The sequence below is a fragment of the Nyctibius grandis genome, chromosome 31 (genome assembly GCF_013368605.1).
Source record: "Nyctibius grandis isolate bNycGra1 chromosome 31, bNycGra1.pri, whole genome shotgun sequence".
Taxonomy (NCBI): Eukaryota; Metazoa; Chordata; class Aves; order Nyctibiiformes; family Nyctibiidae; genus Nyctibius; species Nyctibius grandis.
Genome location: NC_090688.1, coordinates 2,017,345 through 2,034,484, shown reverse-complemented (window position 1 = coordinate 2,034,484; position 17,140 = coordinate 2,017,345). Strand labels below are relative to the sequence as shown.

General features: G+C 61.5%; 1 protein-coding gene across 1 annotated transcript; it reads right to left on the bottom strand.

Moving 5' to 3' along the window:
• Nucleotides 1-671: 671 nt before the first annotated feature.
• MYO1F (myosin IF) lies at nucleotides 672-16,414 on the bottom strand. The gene is made up of 28 exons (XM_068420542.1): nucleotides 16,335-16,414; nucleotides 12,349-12,486; nucleotides 10,174-10,263; nucleotides 9,586-9,680; nucleotides 8,888-8,975; nucleotides 8,575-8,664; nucleotides 8,289-8,420; nucleotides 8,075-8,209; nucleotides 7,867-7,999; nucleotides 7,300-7,496; nucleotides 7,086-7,166; nucleotides 6,778-6,864; nucleotides 6,533-6,619; nucleotides 6,099-6,266; nucleotides 5,937-6,022; nucleotides 5,269-5,350; nucleotides 5,058-5,164; nucleotides 4,627-4,725; nucleotides 4,410-4,554; nucleotides 4,121-4,235; nucleotides 3,286-3,455; nucleotides 3,022-3,167; nucleotides 2,566-2,712; nucleotides 2,338-2,486; nucleotides 1,986-2,069; nucleotides 1,660-1,861; nucleotides 844-1,010; nucleotides 672-748 (listed from the first exon to the last, which is right to left on the bottom strand). Exons 1-28 carry the CDS (start codon nucleotides 16,335-16,337, stop codon nucleotides 672-674), a joined length of 3,300 nt encoding a protein of 1,099 aa, XP_068276643.1. The 5' UTR covers nucleotides 16,338-16,414.
• Between the last annotated feature and the right edge of the window lie 726 nt (nucleotides 16,415-17,140).

Sequence of the window (17,140 nt, the reverse complement as noted above, 5' to 3'; positions counted from 1 at the left end):
GGTGGCCAAGAAGGCCAATGGCATCCTGGCCTCTATTAGGAATAGTGTAGCCAGCTGGTCTGGGGAAGGGATCGTCCCTCTGTACTCGGCACTGGTGAGGCCGCACCTTGAATCCTGTGTCCAGTTCTGGGCCCCGCACTTCAAGAGAGATGTTGAGGTGTTGGAGCAAGTCCAGAGGAGGGCGACCAAGCTGGTGAAGGGTCTGGAGGGTCTGACCTACGAGGAATGGCTGAGGGAGCTGGGGGTGTTTAGCCTGGAGAAGAGGAGGCTCAGAGGTGACCTTAGTGCAGTCTACAACTACCTGAAGGGAGGTTGTAGTGGAGTGGGAGTCGGCCTCTTCTCCCAGGCAACCAGCGATAGGACAAGAGGGCACAGCCTCAGGTTTCGCCAGGGGAGGTTCAGGTTGGACATTAGGAAGCATTTCTTCTCAGCAAGGGTCATTAGCCATTGGAAGGGGCTGCCCAGGGAGGTGGTGGAGTCACCATCTCTGGATGTGTTTAAGAAAAGCCTGGACATGGCACTTAGTGCCCTGGTCTAGTTGCCATGGTGGTGTCAGGGCAATGATTGGACTCGATGATCCCAGAGGGCTCTTCCAACCTGGTTGATTCTGTGATTCTGTGATTCTGTGATTCTGTGATGGCACCCTTCTCCTTGCGGCTGCTGCGCCTGGCTTAGATCTTCTGCACATAGTTCCCAGGGAAAAGCCCTTCCCTGCCGTGCAGCCGGCCTTTCCACCAGCCCGAGATATCTGGGACGGGGGGGGAAAGAAGAGCGGGGTCAGGTGTGGTGCTGCCACAGGGCACACTGGGGAGAAGCTGGGCGAGGGCAGGAGCCCGGAGGTACCTTCCAGCAGGATGTCGATGATGTCCCCCACGTTGAAGCTGAGCTCGTCCACGTCCTGCCCGACGTACTGGTAGAGCGCCTGGCAGCGCGGCACGGCTGCCTTGGGCTGCGGCTTGGGGCGCCTGGCAGGGGGCGGCCGCTGGCTCAGGCTCCGCCGGCGCTGCATCCTGCAGGACCGGGAGGAAGGGCGGTTTACCAGGGGTGTCTGCACCCTCCTTCCCACCCTGCTCTCCTCCACCAATGGGATGCTCCTTGTCTGGAGCTCAGGTGGGTCCTCCCAGTGCAGGCACTCCCAGTATAAGGGGAGACCTTCTAGCACCTTCCAGTACCTGAAGGGGCTACAGGAAAGCTGGAGAGGGACTTTTGACAAGGGCATGGAGTGACAGGACGAGGGGGAATGGTTTTAAACTGAAAGAGGGGAGATTGAGATGAGATATTAGGAAGAAATTGTTGGCTGTGAGAGTGGTGAGACCCTGGCCCAGGTTGCCCAGAGAAGCTGTGGCTGCCCCCTCCCTGGCAGTGTTCAAGGCCAGGTTGGATGGGGCTTGGAGCAACCTGGTCTGGTGGAAGGTGTCCCTGCCCGTGGCAGGGGGGTTGGAACTGGATGGTCTTTGAGGTCCCTTCCAACCCAAACCAGTCTGTGATTCTATGAATTGGGATGTGCTGGGAGGTGCTGATCTGCCAAGCAAGGCCACATTGCCCGGACCTGGTGGGGCTGTTGCTCGATTGGGCAGTGGAGCTGCTCAGAGGGGAAAGAGCATCTCTGGGGACCAGCAGTGGTGGGAGGGCAGGATGGGGCAGGGGGGCAGGACCTACCCAGCCACCCCCTGGTCAGGCACGTTGAGGAAATCCATGTTCTGCTCGGATGGGGGCCGCGTCTTCCGCTGGTGGCTGGCGTTTCGGAGGGGAAGCGCCGTGGCCGGTGGCCCCCGCGCCTGCTTCTGGGGCGCCGTGTATGTGCCCTGCCGAGCCCCGCTGTCACCGCGCGGGAACTGGGGGGCCCCGTTCCTGCAGGCACCTGGAAGATGGTGTGTTACAGGGAGCCAGCGCTCAGCCTGCACCCCCTGGAGTGCAGCGCTGGCTGGATCCAGGCTGGGGTCCCCCCTCCCCGGCACCCCCCCCCTTGGCACTGCCCTGCTCACCTCTGGGTGCTGGTGGGGCACTTCGGGAGGGCGCCGGCCACCTGCTGCCACCTCTGCTCTGCGTCGCCGCCTTCCTCGTGGGCTCTGGGGGGACACGAGCCCCCCGTTAGGTGACGGTCCTTGGAGCCAGCTGCGGGGGGCTGCCCCCACACTTTGTACCCAGCTGCCCTTTTTCCCGAAACACCCCGTGCTGCCCCATCGCCAGGTACCCCTCCTGGGTGAAACACAGACCCTGTGGTGCCGGGGCACACGCTGGCTCACCCCGATGTTCCCAGGTCTCCAGCTGTGCCCTGCGGCCCCGGCGCTCCTGTCCCCCCCCTCACCGCCACCCCCCAGGTGCCCTGGCACTCACTGGCATTCCTGGGGAGCCCATCCCCGATGCTGACCGTAAGGGTTTTGCCTCCGGCTTTGAGGGCGGCCACGTCGCCCTGTCCTCTGACGAAGGTGATGTTGCGGGTGCCGCCACCGCCCCAGCCCTCCTTCTTCACCCGAAACTGTAGTCTAGGGGAGAGAGAGGCCATGAGGCCACTGTGACAGGACCATGTCCTGCTCTGTCACCTCTCCCGGCCTCCATCCTTACGTGTCCTTGAAGGAGAGGCGCAGCTTGGTGCGGGTGAGCTCCTCGTAGCGCTTGCACAGCAGGCTGAGCAGCTCCGTCTTGAAGATGGACTCCAAGAAATTGTCGGCATCGTTCTCGTGGAGGATGAAGAAATCATCCTGCCTGGTGCTGGGGGAGCAACCCCGGTGTGGGGGCATCAATGGGAGAGAAGGCTGGTGCCAGCTGGCAGTGGGGGGGAGCTGGGAGTGCCCCACTGGGCCTGGGCGCACCCCGAGCAAATTTGGAGGGTGATTTAGCTTCCAAAGCCCCATCTGCAGAGCACTCTGCAGGGAGCCTCCTCCCCATGGTCTGATGCCCTGCTCCCTCCACAGGCGAGGGGCTGGGGCCTGGCCGGGGGCACCGGAGCACGGAGAGGCTGGTGGGTGAAGCCTGACCCTGTGGACCCCCCCGATGCAGAGCCTGTGCTAAGGGACGCACCTCAGCGAGACACTGCTCACCGCCTGGAGCTCCACCTTCTTCTTGAGCACCTCCTTGATCTGCCCCTTCTCAGGACCTTTCTTCACCTTCTCCCGTCCGATCAGGTAGAAATACTTCGGGGTGAGGATAAAGTCCCTCTTGATGGGCTGGGAAAGGGCAGAAGCAGGGGGTGAGGGGGTGTTTGCAGGGGGGCATAAGCCCTGCACACACATGCCACCCAAGGGCAACCACCATGAGCCCAGCTTAGCCTGTCCCAACCCGTACCTTGAACCTCCGGTCGTATTTAGTGATGGAGTCAGCGAAGTCGATCCTCTCCCGCTTGGCCAGGAACTGGCGCAGCTCCGGCCGCTCCTCCATGCCCAGGTAATCGCCCACAAAATTCCTGTTGATGCTGTTCCTCCTCCGCTCTTTGAAGTTGTAGAGGATGTTGGAGGCTGTGAGGAACCCCGAAGCGATGCCGGTCAGACAGGGCTCCGTGCTGGCAGCTCAGCCCTCAGCCCCTGCCTGGCCAGTGCCTGCCCTCCCAAACCAGTGCAGGAGCTGTGGGAGCTGTCACACAGATGGTGGCAGCCAGAAGTGGGGCTTGTTTTATGCCACAGGAGGAATCCAAGCTGCTTGAGCTTGGCTGGCTTTGAAACCCATTAACTGGCTTTGAAAAACCTTGCGCCGTGGGAGGGAGGGAGGGATTCAGCTGCTTTCAGGGTTTTCCCCCTTGATTTTTCACTGCATGCTTGGGAGGGTGGGAAACACCAGCGATGGGGTCAGGAGGTGGTCACTGGCTTTTCCCATCCCTCTGCAAACACTCCCAGCTACTGCTCTCCGTCCCTTTGCAGGCAATGAATGCAGGCCGAGACAGCGCGAGGATCCAGTTTCTGTCCTACTGCCCCTCCCAGGGCTGGAAATAGGAGCAAGAAACCTGCATCCTCCTTTAAGGTGTAGGAAAGACCCCAGACATCTCATGGTCTGAGCCCTCCTCACATCCTTCCTCGTTAGTGGCACAGTTAGGAGCCAGGCTGCCGCTCTTCTGCCGCTCTGGCAGCAAAGGGCACCCTAAAAGGGGTGCTGGGGTGTCGGTGTCCCCTTCCTTGCCCAGCCTTACCCTCCTCTCGCATCTGCTCATACTTCCTGATGGCGACGTGCCGGCGCCAGGCTTTCTGGATCACCCGGGCGAAGCCGTCGAATTTCCGCTCCCGCATCTCTTCAAGGAGGAAGAGCTGGAAGGGACACGGGGTGCTGAGCACGGTCAACTAGGGGCCACCGAGCCGCAGCTGCACCGCTTCTCCTGCACATCAGCACCCCAAACCCTTCCCGGCGTTGCCCGAAGCGATGCTCATCTGCATGCAGGGGACGCAGGGCTGCGGGGCGAGGGGCAGAGCGGGGCCACGCACCGATTCGGGGTTCTTGACGAACACCTTGGTCCGACCCATCTGATACTGGTCTGGGTCCATGTTGACAGAGCGCAGCAAGTGCTGCACCCCTTGCCGCTCGTCCCCGCGCCAGGACGGCCACGTCTCAGGGGTGAGGATGGCGTAGCTGCGGGGACAGGGGATGTGAGTCACGGCCGGGCTGCGGGGACTCACCATCCCCATCCCGGGGGTCACTCACCGTTGCAGGAACTTGTGGAAGAGGCGGCGGTAGGCGAACCCCGCCCGGCGCACGCGGATGTTCTCCTTCAGCCCCAGGTACTCAACTTGATGCTTCACCCTGTGGAGCCAGGAGGGACGCGCTTGGTGTGGGATGGCAGGTCGGTGGGGGACCTGCTTGGGCCCCTCGGCTGCTGCTTTGCATGGGGACAGCCATGGCTGTGCATGTGTGAGAGCTCCTTGGGGCTCAGATGATGCATGTAGAGGGGGGTGTGTGTCCCGACAAGCTCCTCAGCACCCGCCTCGTGCTCCCCTGCGTCTGTGGGCAGCACAGAGGGATTGCCCAGGGGTGCAGGTTTTGGAGGAAAGCTGGTCCTGGTCACACCTCCATGGCTGGGTCCCGCTCCTGTGGCTCTGTGGGTTCCCTGATACATTGCAAGGGGCCTCAGTTACCTGCTCTCCTCCCAGTCCCGGGGTTTCTTGGTCTCGTTGGGCTTGATGCAGCGGATGTAGTGTGGTGTGCACTTCATTAGCGTGTTCACTAGGTCGTTGGCCTGTTTCTGTTGCAAGGATCAACCTTTGTAGCACTAAAGGTGTTGGTGGGAGCCCATCACCCTGCTGCTGCCCCAGAGGCAGCTACTGTCCTGCAGCCGCCGGGACGTACCTTGATTTTGGAGCCTGCGGTGGTTGGTCGTCCCTTTTTGTCAGAATCGAGCTTTTCTGGGAAAAGCATCCGGATGAAACCGCTGAAATGCAGGTGACAGTCCCTGCGTGAGAGCCGTCGGGCTCCCCGAGCTCAGCACGTGCTGAGCTGGAACCAACTCCAGCTCTGCTTTCTGCTGCTGGGAAATCCTGCACCAGCCTGTCCCCCCCCCAACTGCCCCCAGGCTGAACAGGATGGGTGCTGGTGGGTGAGCACCCCTCTGCCCAGCCTTGCTGGGTGCTACTGTGCTCGATGGGGGGAAGAGGGTAGATTTAGATGAGATCTTAGGAAGAAATTGTTGACTGTGAGGGTGGTGAGACCCTGGCCCAGGTTGCCCAGAGAAGCTGTGGCTGCCCCCTCCCTGGCAGTGTTCAAGGCCAGGCTGGATGGGGCTTGGAGCAACCTGGTCTGGTGGAAGGTGTCCCTGCCTGTGACAGGGGGTTGGAACTAGATGGTCTATAAGGTCCCTTCCAACCCAAACCATTCCATGCAGGATGCTGAGCACCCCGAGCTGTGGCTCCAGCAGAGGCAGGACCAGCAAAGCTTTATGGTCTGGATGTTAAGGATGCTGCCCTCTGCCCCAGCCCTTTTGGGGTGGTCCCCGGGACCACAGCGCTGCCAAGACTCACTATTCACTGCTCTGCATGAGCTCAATCAAGTCGGTGAAGAGCACATCCCGGTTGCGCTCGCAGAAGCCATTCACATCATAGGAGACCTGGGGACAGGAGGGGAGCTCAGCCCCGTTGCTGCTGTGGCCAGGGCCGTGGGGTGTGGGGTGTGGGGTGTCGTACCTTGCCTGCGTAGTGGTGGATGATGAAGCCTGAGCTCCAGCTGTTGAAGTGCTCGTGGGTGCCCACGGCCGCCTGCAGCTTCTGCAGCAAGGTCTGGTCGGCCCCCTCGCCGGTGGCGTGCATGGTGGCACAGACATCATCCAGGACGCTCATGATCCCGGGGGGGTTCTGGGAGAGGGAGAGTGAAGCTATGGGTGTCCAAAGGCTGTGGGTAGGGCCCAATCCTGCATCTGGCTGTGCTCAAGTGCCCCGCACTGGTCAAAGTTGCTTCATGCTGAACTGCAGCTTAGGTTAAGGATGCAGAGCTGCTGCCCTCCCAAGGATGGTCCCTAGCAGGACCTGTCCTCAACAGCACCCAGCCCATCTGGCACCCCACTCCGTGGGTGCCTCGGCTTCCCGAGAAAACCTCCCCCAGAGGAGGGGACCCCACTCACCAGCTTGTTCTCTATCAGGTCGCACACCACCTTGTTGTTGAAGTACTGGATCTGGGTCCACTTGATCCCTTCCTGCACGTATTCCTCCTGGGGAAGGGCAGGGAGAGCCAGGTGGGTCCCCAACCCATGGGATATGCTGCAGCCCCCCTGCTCCGGCCATGGTGCTGGGACCAGCCAGACGCGGGGGTGCAGGAATCGGGGCGCTGGTGCAGCCCCACAGCCACCCCAGCCCAGCCCCCCCGTACCTGCTCTGCCTTCAGGGTCAGCTCTATGAAGATCTGCTGCAACTTCTCGTTCACAAAGTTAATGCAGAATTGCTCAAAGCCATTTTTCTGCAAAAGGACAAAAGATGAAAGAGAAGACGGGGCTGAGTCGGCTTCTTCTCCTCTCACTGCATTGGAGGGACCCCAAACAGCAGAGCCTTTGGGTGCTGCTCCAGGGACCCTTCTTGGGGCCCTCAGGTACTAACAGCCCCTGCTCCAGCCGCTCTCCTTGCTGCGGGATCAGGGAAGGACGTTCCCCAGCCGGGCTCCTACAGCAAAGCAACACACACCTGGAATATTTCGAAGCCGTAGATGTCCAGCACCCCGATGCTGTACTCCTCGTACGGCTTCTGCATAGCCCGGTTGATAGACTGCAGGGAGAGACGGGACGAGCCACCTTCACCGGGGGCCTAGGGCGGCGGGGACGGCTGCACACGGGAGCGGGTGGTGAGCATCCCCTCCGTGCCCCGGCCGTGCTTGGCCCAGCCCGCCGGGACCACGCACCTCCACGAGAAAGTCGAAGACGCGCGCGTAGAGCCCCTTGGCCAGGGCGTCGCGGGTGTAGGCCGCCTGCTCCACGTTGAGGGTGACGGTGATGGACTCGGAGCGGCCGCCCCACTTGCTGTCCATTTTTCTGCTGGTGACCTTCTCGTTGAGGCGGTCCGGGTCGATCCCCAGCAGGTAGGCAGGGAAGGCTAGGGCTGGGCAGAGTTGGGGGGCAGTCAGGGCTGCCTGTGCCCCATACGGCCCTGGCACGCTGCCTGCAGAGCCCCCAGCCCCATCCGAGCGCAAAGGACAGCAGCGGTGCAGCGACCGGGGACGTGGGATGTGGTCCTCCCTCTGCTAAATCACAGCAAGCGACTCCTGGCATCCGTCCCCTTGCTATTTAAGCTCTGGTTGTGCCATTTGCCCGCTGCCTCAGTTTCCCCATGTTAGTCATGGGGAAGACGCTGACACTGCCTCTCTCCTCTGCCAGGGGATTCGTGCTACGGAGAGTTCACAATTCATTGCCAAGGGTCTCTGCGAGCATCCCCACTTGCCCCCCCGGAGCAGGGCGAGTCAGCTACTCACAGTCAGCATTTTCCACCCGAGCGTAGTTGCCTTCCTCCCGAAAGCTGATGTTTCCAAGGTGGAGGATCCCCGCCACGATCTGCAGCACCAGCTGCTGGTCCTCGCCCCGAATGCCGATGACCTGCATGGCGTTCTGGGGGCGTGGGGAGCCCGTCAGCCCCTGCCCGGCCGCAGATGGCTTTGGGGACTCCCCCTCCGGGGCACTCACCATGGTCTCATGGAAGTCGCTACGGTCATCCGTGCCCTCCACCTGGTACGTGTCCGACTGGTTCAGGTAGTAGTAATAATCGGGGCTCATGATGCCCAGGTTCTGCCGCTGCTCTTGGGACGCCCCTTCGATGAGCTGGGAGAGAAACGGGAGCTGCAGTTACCCAGCCCCCGGCCCCCCGTGGCAGCCCGCCTGGCTCCGTGCCTCCCCGTACCTGATAGTAGATGTGGAAATTCCTCTCGCACTCGTTCTGGCTCACCACCCGCGACTTCTCCAGCAGAAAGTTGGAGATCTTCCCCCCGTCGGGTTCACCACCCCGGCTGAACTGGATCTCGAAGTACTTCCCCTGCGCCAGCACAGCTCCTGCTCAGAGCCATGGCCCCGACTCCTCGCTCCCCCCAGCCCCGGCTTCTCTCCCCCTTCTCCCACCCCATTAGGAGCATTGCTGGGACGGATCCTGGCCACAGTGCTGACCCTCTGCACCTGCCCTGGCGACTTACGAAGCGGCTGGAGTTGTTGTTCCGGACGGTTTTGGCATTTCCAAAAGCTTCCAGCAGCGGGTTGGACTGCAGGATGATGTCCTTGACGTGCTGGGGGCAGAGGAGGGAGAGGGCTGAGTGGGGGGGGGGGGGGCCGCACACCTGCACCCCACTGAGGTGGGGGGACAGACCCCAGGCTTTGTGTGTCCCCAGCCCTGGAGCCAGGGCTGCTCCGTGTGCCACCATCAGATGGGGGGACTGGGGAGCCAGGGCGGTGGGGAGTGGTTGGGAGGTGAAGCGATGCGTGGTGGGGTGGGGGGGGGAGCAGCCATACCTGCACTTTCTCACCACCCCCGGACACTTTGGAGATGTAGCCCATGATGTATTTCGCTGCCACCGTTTTCCCGGCCCCGCTTTCTCCGCTGTGCAAATGTCAAAGCAGAGGAAAAGTGAAACGGCCCCGCCAGAGCCGCCCATCCTGGGGTGCTTCAGGGTGGGATGCTGGAGTGGGAGCTGGGGGTGACGATGCATGACAGGGGCTGTGGCCTCCCTCCTGCCACGTACAGAGCGTGTGGCAGCACTAATGCCACGGACGGAGCTGCCCGGGTGCTCTGGGCTATAAGCAGGGCTGGAGCACGGCTTAGCAAGGAGCTGCTCCAGGAGGAGATGTTGGATTTCTTGTTGATGGATTTTGGAGGGGAGGAGGGAGACTTAGGAGCCTCAAGGGGAAGTCTCCGACCTTGCCCCACATCCTGCCCATTTCCCTCGCAACGCTCAGCCGGAAAGCTGCATTGCACAAGGCTCCGGCCCTGCCTGGGACCACCCGACCTCAGACCCTGCTAGTGCTCGTGGCCCAGCACACCCAGGTGGGTCCCCCAGGACCCACCACTGGGCTTCAACCACCTCTTGCCGCTGCCCGGCTGCTGTGTTCGGCAGGGATGTACCCAGGGTGTGGGGAGAAGGGGTGATGGTGGCAGTTGGCCCCGGAGCGGTGGCAGGGGGTCCCCAGCTGCGCTCCTGCGTCCTCCCTACCTGATGATGACGCACTGGTTCTCGCCATCGATCAGCATGTTGCGGTACATGTTGTCGGTCAGGGCGTAGATATGGGGGGGATTTTCATACTGAGCCTAAATAGGGTTACAAGGACAGCAGCGCTGAGCACAGAGCAGCCGTCAGCTCCCCGCCCTGAGCCCCCTCCTCGACCCACTTCGCTCTGCCCGTGCCTTGCACAAGGCAGTGGCACGCAGCGGGGATGGGCAATTAGTCTCTCGCCACAAACATGAGCTAATCAGCAGCGTGTCAGATGTTTTTTCGACTCTCCCCTCCTCCTTGGGGAGCTCGTTGCGGCAGAGCAAGTCACTCGGGCTGGATTTTACCATGTTTGGGTTGCTTTGGTGTGTATTTGTGAGCTGAATTTCTCAAGAATGTGGATTTGCTCCCGAGTCTCATTCCTGACTCTATCAATGTGTTTGGGAGCACCGACCCCTGGCAGCACCCAAAGGGCTGAGGAGGATGGGGACCCTCATGGGGTTTCACATGAACCCCCCAGGTGTTTCACACCAAATTAAACCCAACGAACCCCCCAGGCCGACCCTGCCAGCCGGCACGCAGCAGCCTCACCGCTCCCTGGTACAGCTCGATCTCCCGGTCAGTGAAGTACGGCATCTGCTTGAAGGGGTTGACGGAGATGAGCACCGGCCCGATGTAGGTCTGAGTGGGAGGTTAAGGTCTGTACGTCCTTTCCCGTGTCCCCCCTTCCTGCTCTGGAGGCAGCATCAGTGAGAGCAATGGCAGGGAGGTGGGTGGGGGGGTCCCCACCTCATCCTGGAAGCTTCTACCAGGAATACCACGAGGGTTTTCAGCTCGGGGGCAGGCAGAGCTGCTGCTGTGACTTGGTGCTCTCCTGGCCATGGGGCCCCAGTGCTTTGCTCCATTGGCCCTGAGGTGTCCCCCACAGTGTGATCAGTGCAGGGTACAGCAGGAGCATCCCCTCAGCTCCTTGGTCTCTGGCTGAGGATTGGCACCAAAAGTGGCATTTCCATCATCCCGCAGCCTCCTGGAATTCACCCTCTGCTCAGCTGCTCGTGCTCCATCTACGGCTTTTGCAGCAGGAGCCCGCCTCTATTTTACAACCAGGGAAACTGAGGCATGGAGAGGGGATAAACCACCGGTTCCTGCCTTTCCCTGGCCACCCCGTCACTCCACCTCACTCAGCCCCTGCCTGCAGCATCCCCGAGTCACCCTGGTGAGGGCAGGGGAAGGGAAAAGCGGGGAACTGCGCCTGGAAATGACACAGCAGGAGGATGGGGATGAGCCCCCAGAGCCCCAGGGCAGGTGCTGGGCAGATGGAGGTCGGGGACAGAGCGGTGCCAGTGGGGTTACCCCACGCCCTTGATGTCCTATTTTCAGCCCACCTGACAGTGGGGCAAGGGAAGAGCAGCCGAGGGGCAGGACTAGGGGGGCTCTTCTGGGAAATGCAGAAGCGCGGGGCATTGAGTCACGGCTTGATGGGGGCCCTGCGTGCAGCAGCGCAAAAAAAAAAGGAAGAAAGAGGCTGTGTGGGGTGTTTTTTTCCTCTGAAAAAACCCCAAACCCAACCCCTAAACACACTTAATGCCCAAGGGCTGCTGAAAGAGCGGGGAGGACGGCTGCGTCACCCACCGCCAGCCCGGGACAGAGCATCGCCTTGTAAGGACAGAGCCGCATCTTCAGGGAAACCACAGCTGCAACCGCGTGAGCAAGCGGCTCAGCCCCACGCTCAGCCCCACGCTCAGCTCCACTCTCAGCCCCACGCTCAGCCCCACTCTCAGCCCCACACTCAGCCCCACGCTCAGCCCCATGCTCAGCCCCACTCTCAGCCCCACGCTCAGCCCCACGCTCAGCCCCACGCTCAGCCCGCTGCCACCCAAGCCCCCGCCGTGCCCCGCTCTCCACGGCAGGGATTTATCCTCTTCCCCACTGGCGCTGGGGTGCAGGCGAAGCGTGTGTGATGGTGCCGGCGCGCTGAGCCGGCCGCATCCCCAAGCAGGCGTGGGGGATGCTTGCCCCAAGGCAAGGGCTCAGCGCCTTGAATCCTGGGCGTGGGGACCCCCCCATCTGCACCGCAGAGCCCGAGAGCCGCCGAGCCTCGTGCACGGTGCTCAGCAGTGGCAGCTCTGCGATGGGAGCCAGCGACTGCGAAAGCCTCTGGGCTGGGGGATGGCGCAGTGGGGGCAACACTGGGCAGGGTGGGAGCTTTGCACCCTGTGCCAGCTTGATGGGTGTCCCGTGTGGCCTGACACCGGTGGAGAGTGACGGGTGGCACCTCCTCCCTCTGTCTGCAGGGATGCTCCTGCTCCAGCCGGCGTCTGCTTGGATTTGCTGTGGGTGCAGAGTAGCCAGAGCGTGCTGTGGGCATCAGGGCTGGGTGACAGCAACAGGGGACGATGGCCACTGGGGTCTGGCCCCCTTGGCTCCGGCAGGCGGGTGTCCAGCATGCAGGAGCAGTGGGAGACAGCAGATGAGGGGCTTTGCTCAGTGCTCTTTGCTTAGGGCTTTGTGGCCGCAAAGGAAGGACCCAAGGGGGTCCTGGGGCACGGCAGGATGGAGGTCATGGTTGCAGTGTCTCTGCTGAGCACAACTCAGCCTGGGAATGGTGGCATTCCCCAAGCCGATCCCGATCTTGTCCCACCACAGTGTGGGGACAGGACACTCTGGAAGCACTGGGGCAGCCCCAGTTTGGCCTACACCCTGGCAAAGCCTTGGAGCACAGCCCTGCCACTCCCCGGCCCTGTCCCGCTGCCCCGGGAAGGATACGAAGATGTAATCATCCATATAACGCTTCTTGAGGTTCTCCACGATGGCCTCCTCGGCGATCTTGGAGAGCAGGACCATGTCGTCCACGCCGCTCTGCTTGACATTGTGACTCTGCCAGTGGAAACGCTCCTTGCTGCCCTGCGGGGAGAGGGCCACAGCGACTGCCCCGGGGCCACCACTGACGGGAGCGGGGCTCCAGGCCTGGATCTGGCCCCCACCCCAGCTCTGGCTCCAAAACAGCCACCTTCGGGTGGTGCAAAGAGGGGTGGTTTGGCCATGCTGGGAACTTAACAAAGCTCAAAATCCCAGCGCTGCCGCACCTGGGTTTGCCCCATCCCTCTGGCCGGATCCTGCCTCACCGCAGGCCTGGCACCCTGGAGAGGAGCAGACGGGGCACCGACAGCCCACGGGCACATTTGTAACATCATCCCTGCTCGTGACGGAGGTAACGAAGGTCTAACGAAGCAATTGCTGCACAGGTTCTGCTTATGAGTCAAAGGGGCAGCAAAAATAACCCGGGGAAAGGCAAAAATTGCAGCTGGTGGGGGCATCCCCGGCACCGCGCATCCTCTGTGCCCCCGCGTCCCCTTCGCACCAGGGCAGAGGTACGACCATGCCCCCCCATCACCCTTTTCTCCCTGCGCAGAGAGATGCCAGCACCTACTTTCCAGTCGCCCCCCAACTCATCTGGCTCTGTCCTTCAGGGGCGGTGGGGCTGCAGGAAAACTGTGGGCTGTGATTGAAGCCCTTGAGGGGCTACACAACAGCCCCGGGCTGGGAGAGGAGGGGACGATTTCACCATGCAAAAAGAAAACTACTCAAAGGCCCCTTGTCCTTGGTGGTGCAGAGGAAACTTGCTGAACACAGCTGTGGTGCCCATGTGGCCCCTGGAACAGTGCCTGGGAGGTGACACCCCATCTGGACCTCCCTGTGGCTCCTCTGCGCCTGTCCTGTGGCCCCCACGGTTCCGCTTTCACCCCAGTGCTCCCAGCATCGATTTCACTTCTCCTCCCCCCCTGTTGCCCCTGGCCTCTTACTCTTTCCATTTCCCTTTTCTTCTCTTCCCCTTTTGCGTCATTTTCCTGCTGGCGCCGGACGCCGACACCTTTGCACTCTCCCATCTGCCCCGGCTGCCCGCAGCCCCCCCCCCCCCCCCCTTGGATGCTCAGCACAACTGGGCACCATCGCGATGGGGGACAGAGGGACTGTCTTGGAGCACGAAAGGGCTCAGCAGCATCGTGCTGCTCCCCCCGGTCGCCTCCATCCCCACTGGGCTTTGCAACCCAAAATACCATCCACGTCCCCCCAGACTCCAAGTGCAACTCAAGCCCCCACAGCTGGCAGAGGGGCTTTTGGCTTCATTGTCCCACCACCTTCCCTTGGGACGCCCAGACCTGGGTCAGCTCAGGGAGTCCAGGGGGAATTGGGGCTGCTCATGCAGCCTGAAACCATAAGAGGAGCTTCTCCTCTTCCTCCCATTTATTGCTTATGGGCCTTTTTCTTGCCTTCTTCTCCTCTTCATCCCCTCCATCCTAACAAGCCACCTGAAAAAATGCAGGTGGGCTCAGTCATTCACTCCAGGTCACCGTGCTGTCACCCAGGGAGCTGTCGATGACCCCAGGAGCCTCCCAGTTTCAACCCAACCTGATCAAAACCTCGTGTTTCAGGTGGAGAGGAGGCGGTCAGGAGGAGCCTGCGGGGAGCCTGACACCTCGTTTCCCCGTCCCCCGCTTCCACCGCCCTGAGCGCTCGGGCGCAGGCACCCTGGGCTCGCATGGCTGGTTGTGGCACCAAATTAAGGCAAATATGAATATTTCCTGTATTGCAAGCTTGGCGCTTTTGAGCTGATGCCCCGAGTTTCTCCTTCAGTCATACGACTGCTCAGAGCTGTCAGCGGCGAGCGGGTGCCTTCGTGACACCTCCTCTTCCTCCCGGCGCAGGTTAGGTGCTTTCCTGGCCCAGCCAGGGCACCTGATGCAGCCACAGCTGCCGGGGAAACACCGGCTCGCTTTAAATGAAGGTTTTGTCCCAGATATCTGCAGGACCGCGGTTGTTGCCACCCTATTTTTGGGAGCACAAAGTCTGCCTGGCTTTCCTCAGCACGTCCCGAGGGGTGGTACAGGGGGTTCGCAGGGCCAGGGGGAGGATGAAGAGGAATGATGCTCCTCAAAACCGCGGCATTGCCTGAGCTCAGCGCCCAGAGAGCCCTTGCAGGATGGGGGCTGCAGGCAGCATCCCTGCAGGGAGCAGGGGCACAAACGGAATTTGCTGTCAGAGGTTTGGGACAGCGGTTCCTCCGTCCCCTCCTCTGTTCCAGGCCAAAGCAAGGGATGAGCCAGAGAGCAGCGGCTCGACAGCCGCCGCCACGGGGGTCCCCAGGGAAGGGCAACCTGATGGGCAACCTGGACCAAACACCTCGTGAGGCCATTTCATCCTCATGCCCTTGGCCCAGGTTTCAGTTTGCAGCCACTTCGTACAAGTGACTTTGCCGATGGCCCCATGCATGACGCGTGTGTGCATGGGGACCCCCATCAGGACCTCCAGGAGGACCCCAACTGAGGGCTGCGGGATGGGGACTGTCACCACCACAGCCACTACCTGTGCCCAAGGCTGTGGGTGCAGCCGGTGCTCACGATATGATCGCTGAGGCAGGGAGGGGAGCGGCCCCGCGGATTGCAAAACATCATCTGTTTTTCTTTAAAGCTCAGGTCTGAGACACCAAAAAACCCTGCAAGCCCCAAATGGAGAGCGTACACAACCCAAGGTGGCACCTTTTATCTGGAGACAGCCAGATGCAGCCAACACCTTAAAACCACCGGAAGCCTCAAGAAGAGCAGCGCGAGGTGTCGCATCCTTGTCACAACCCTGCCAGCTCCCAGGCACAGGCGGCGTTTGGGGATGGGATGTTTCCCCCAGCATTTTGGGGATGGGGGCCAGCCCCGGAGCTGGGCCCTGGTAGAGGTCAAGGTCATGGCTACGCAGCCCCACGGCCCTTCGTGAAGCCACAAAACATATTCAGGTCTTGGGTGGCGATGGGGAGGGGACAGCGTTTGTGTCTTGTGGGGGACAACATCTGAGCAGCTTCTCAGAGGTGGCAATGGCAGCTGCGGGTGGGAGAAGGCCCCGTTTCAGCCTGGCTGCTGTACCCTTCCTGTCTGGATGGAAACGTCTGGGGACAGCATCACTCTGAGACATGGAGGGGGCAGAGCCACAGGCTGAAGGATGTGGTTGCGGCCACACTGTGCAGACCCTTACTCCATGCCTGAGCATCTGCCTAATTTTGAGAGCTTTCATCTTCCTCTTCTGCCTCCAGATCAACTTCCAGCTCTGGCTGCTGCCCTTTCAGCAGCCCCATGCCCTGCCCGTGGCCCCTGTTCCCTGCAGGCACCAAGGTACAAGGTCCAACACTGGGCACTGACACCCAGAGGGTCCTTCTTGGCTTGAGCAGCCCGGGGAGTTACGGCTGCCCCTGGCAGCCCCTGGCAGCCCCCACCACCCTGCTGGGCTCTGCCCACACCCCGCCGGCCCCATGAGCGCGGAAACCAGAAGCACTGGTGGGAAGCTGGGCCAAGAGGAACACGAGGGTTCTCCTGTGGGTACCACACCAGCAACGGCAAAATCAAAACCACTTTGTGTCGGCCCAGCCTCACCGCCTGGTGCCCTCCATCCTGCTCGGGTCAGCACTCCCGGGGGCACCAACCCTGCACCCAGCATCCAGCACCCATCCCTGGCTGCTCCCCAGCACTGCGCCAGTGCCTCACCCATCCCCAGCTCCACTCCCTGTCCCCATGCCTGGGCAGCACCGTCCCCTCTCCAGCAGGGACATTGCGGGGGGCTCTTAGCACTTCCCAGAAAGCAGCAAGGCACCATGATGGATGCAGGAGAGGACAGGGCTGAGACAGCCCTGAGGTGGCAGGAGGAGAAGGTGACATCCCCAGGGTGCCCAAGGGTGGGGGGAGCCCAGCGAGGGCCCCACTTGCACTCACCATGGTGTCCCTGCGTCTTGCCCCCGGGGACGGGGCGCTGGGGGTCCTGTCACCAAGGGCCCAGCGCCATCCTGAAGCACTTTGCTTTTGTGTTTCTGCTGCAACTACAGACTGCAACTAATTTTTTTTTTCTTCCTCCCACTTCCTCATTTCGTGCTGGTTTGCCGGGGGTGGGGATGACGAGGGCGGCTCTCTGCTGCCCGGGGGGGAACCTTGGGGTGGCCCTGCCCAAAGTGACCCCATCTCTGCTGCAGACAAGTGCTGCTGGTGTTGGGGGTCACCAACCTGGGTAAGAGGGTGGACGCTGCGTGGAGTTTGGCAGGGATGCTCAGAGCTTCCCCAAAGCCTATCCCCCCTCCCTGAGGTGACAGTTTGAAGGGGCAGTCAGTGCTGGGGGATGCTCTACTTTAAGGTGGTTTTTAGGAGCAAGATGCTTTTGGTTGCTGCTGCTTCTTCAGGTCTTTGGAATAAAAAAGGCCACACTTGAGGAGACATTTTGGCTACAAATGGGCTGAAACCATTTCAGAAAGACCATTGCTGGAGCTGTGTGGGGGATGAGAGCGGGGCTCACTATGGGGGATGGCTGCGGTGGTGTCCCCACCACGACTGCAGAGCCAGTGCTCCTGCAAACCCCACGGGCTTGTCTTCAAGCAACAGCCCTGCTGTGCAAACACACCTTGGCCAGCCCAGGCTCATTGCGATAGGACCGCCACACTGGTCCCGAGTCACGGCTCAGCGATGGGGACACTGTCACCAAGACTGTTCTCGTCCTGCATCCTGCTTTGCTTTGCTTCCTGCAGCCCAAC

Coding starts and splice junctions, on each gene's coding strand:
- MYO1F (XM_068420542.1), bottom strand. Junction 4,236..4,409: donor TCGTCAAGAACCCCGAATCG/GTGCGTGGCCCC, acceptor TGTCCCTTCCAG/CTCTTCCTCCTTGAAGAGAT. Junction 2,070..2,337: donor TGGGCTCCCCAGGAATGCCA/GTGAGTGCCAGG, acceptor GTGTCCCCCCAG/AGCCCACGAGGAAGGCGGCG.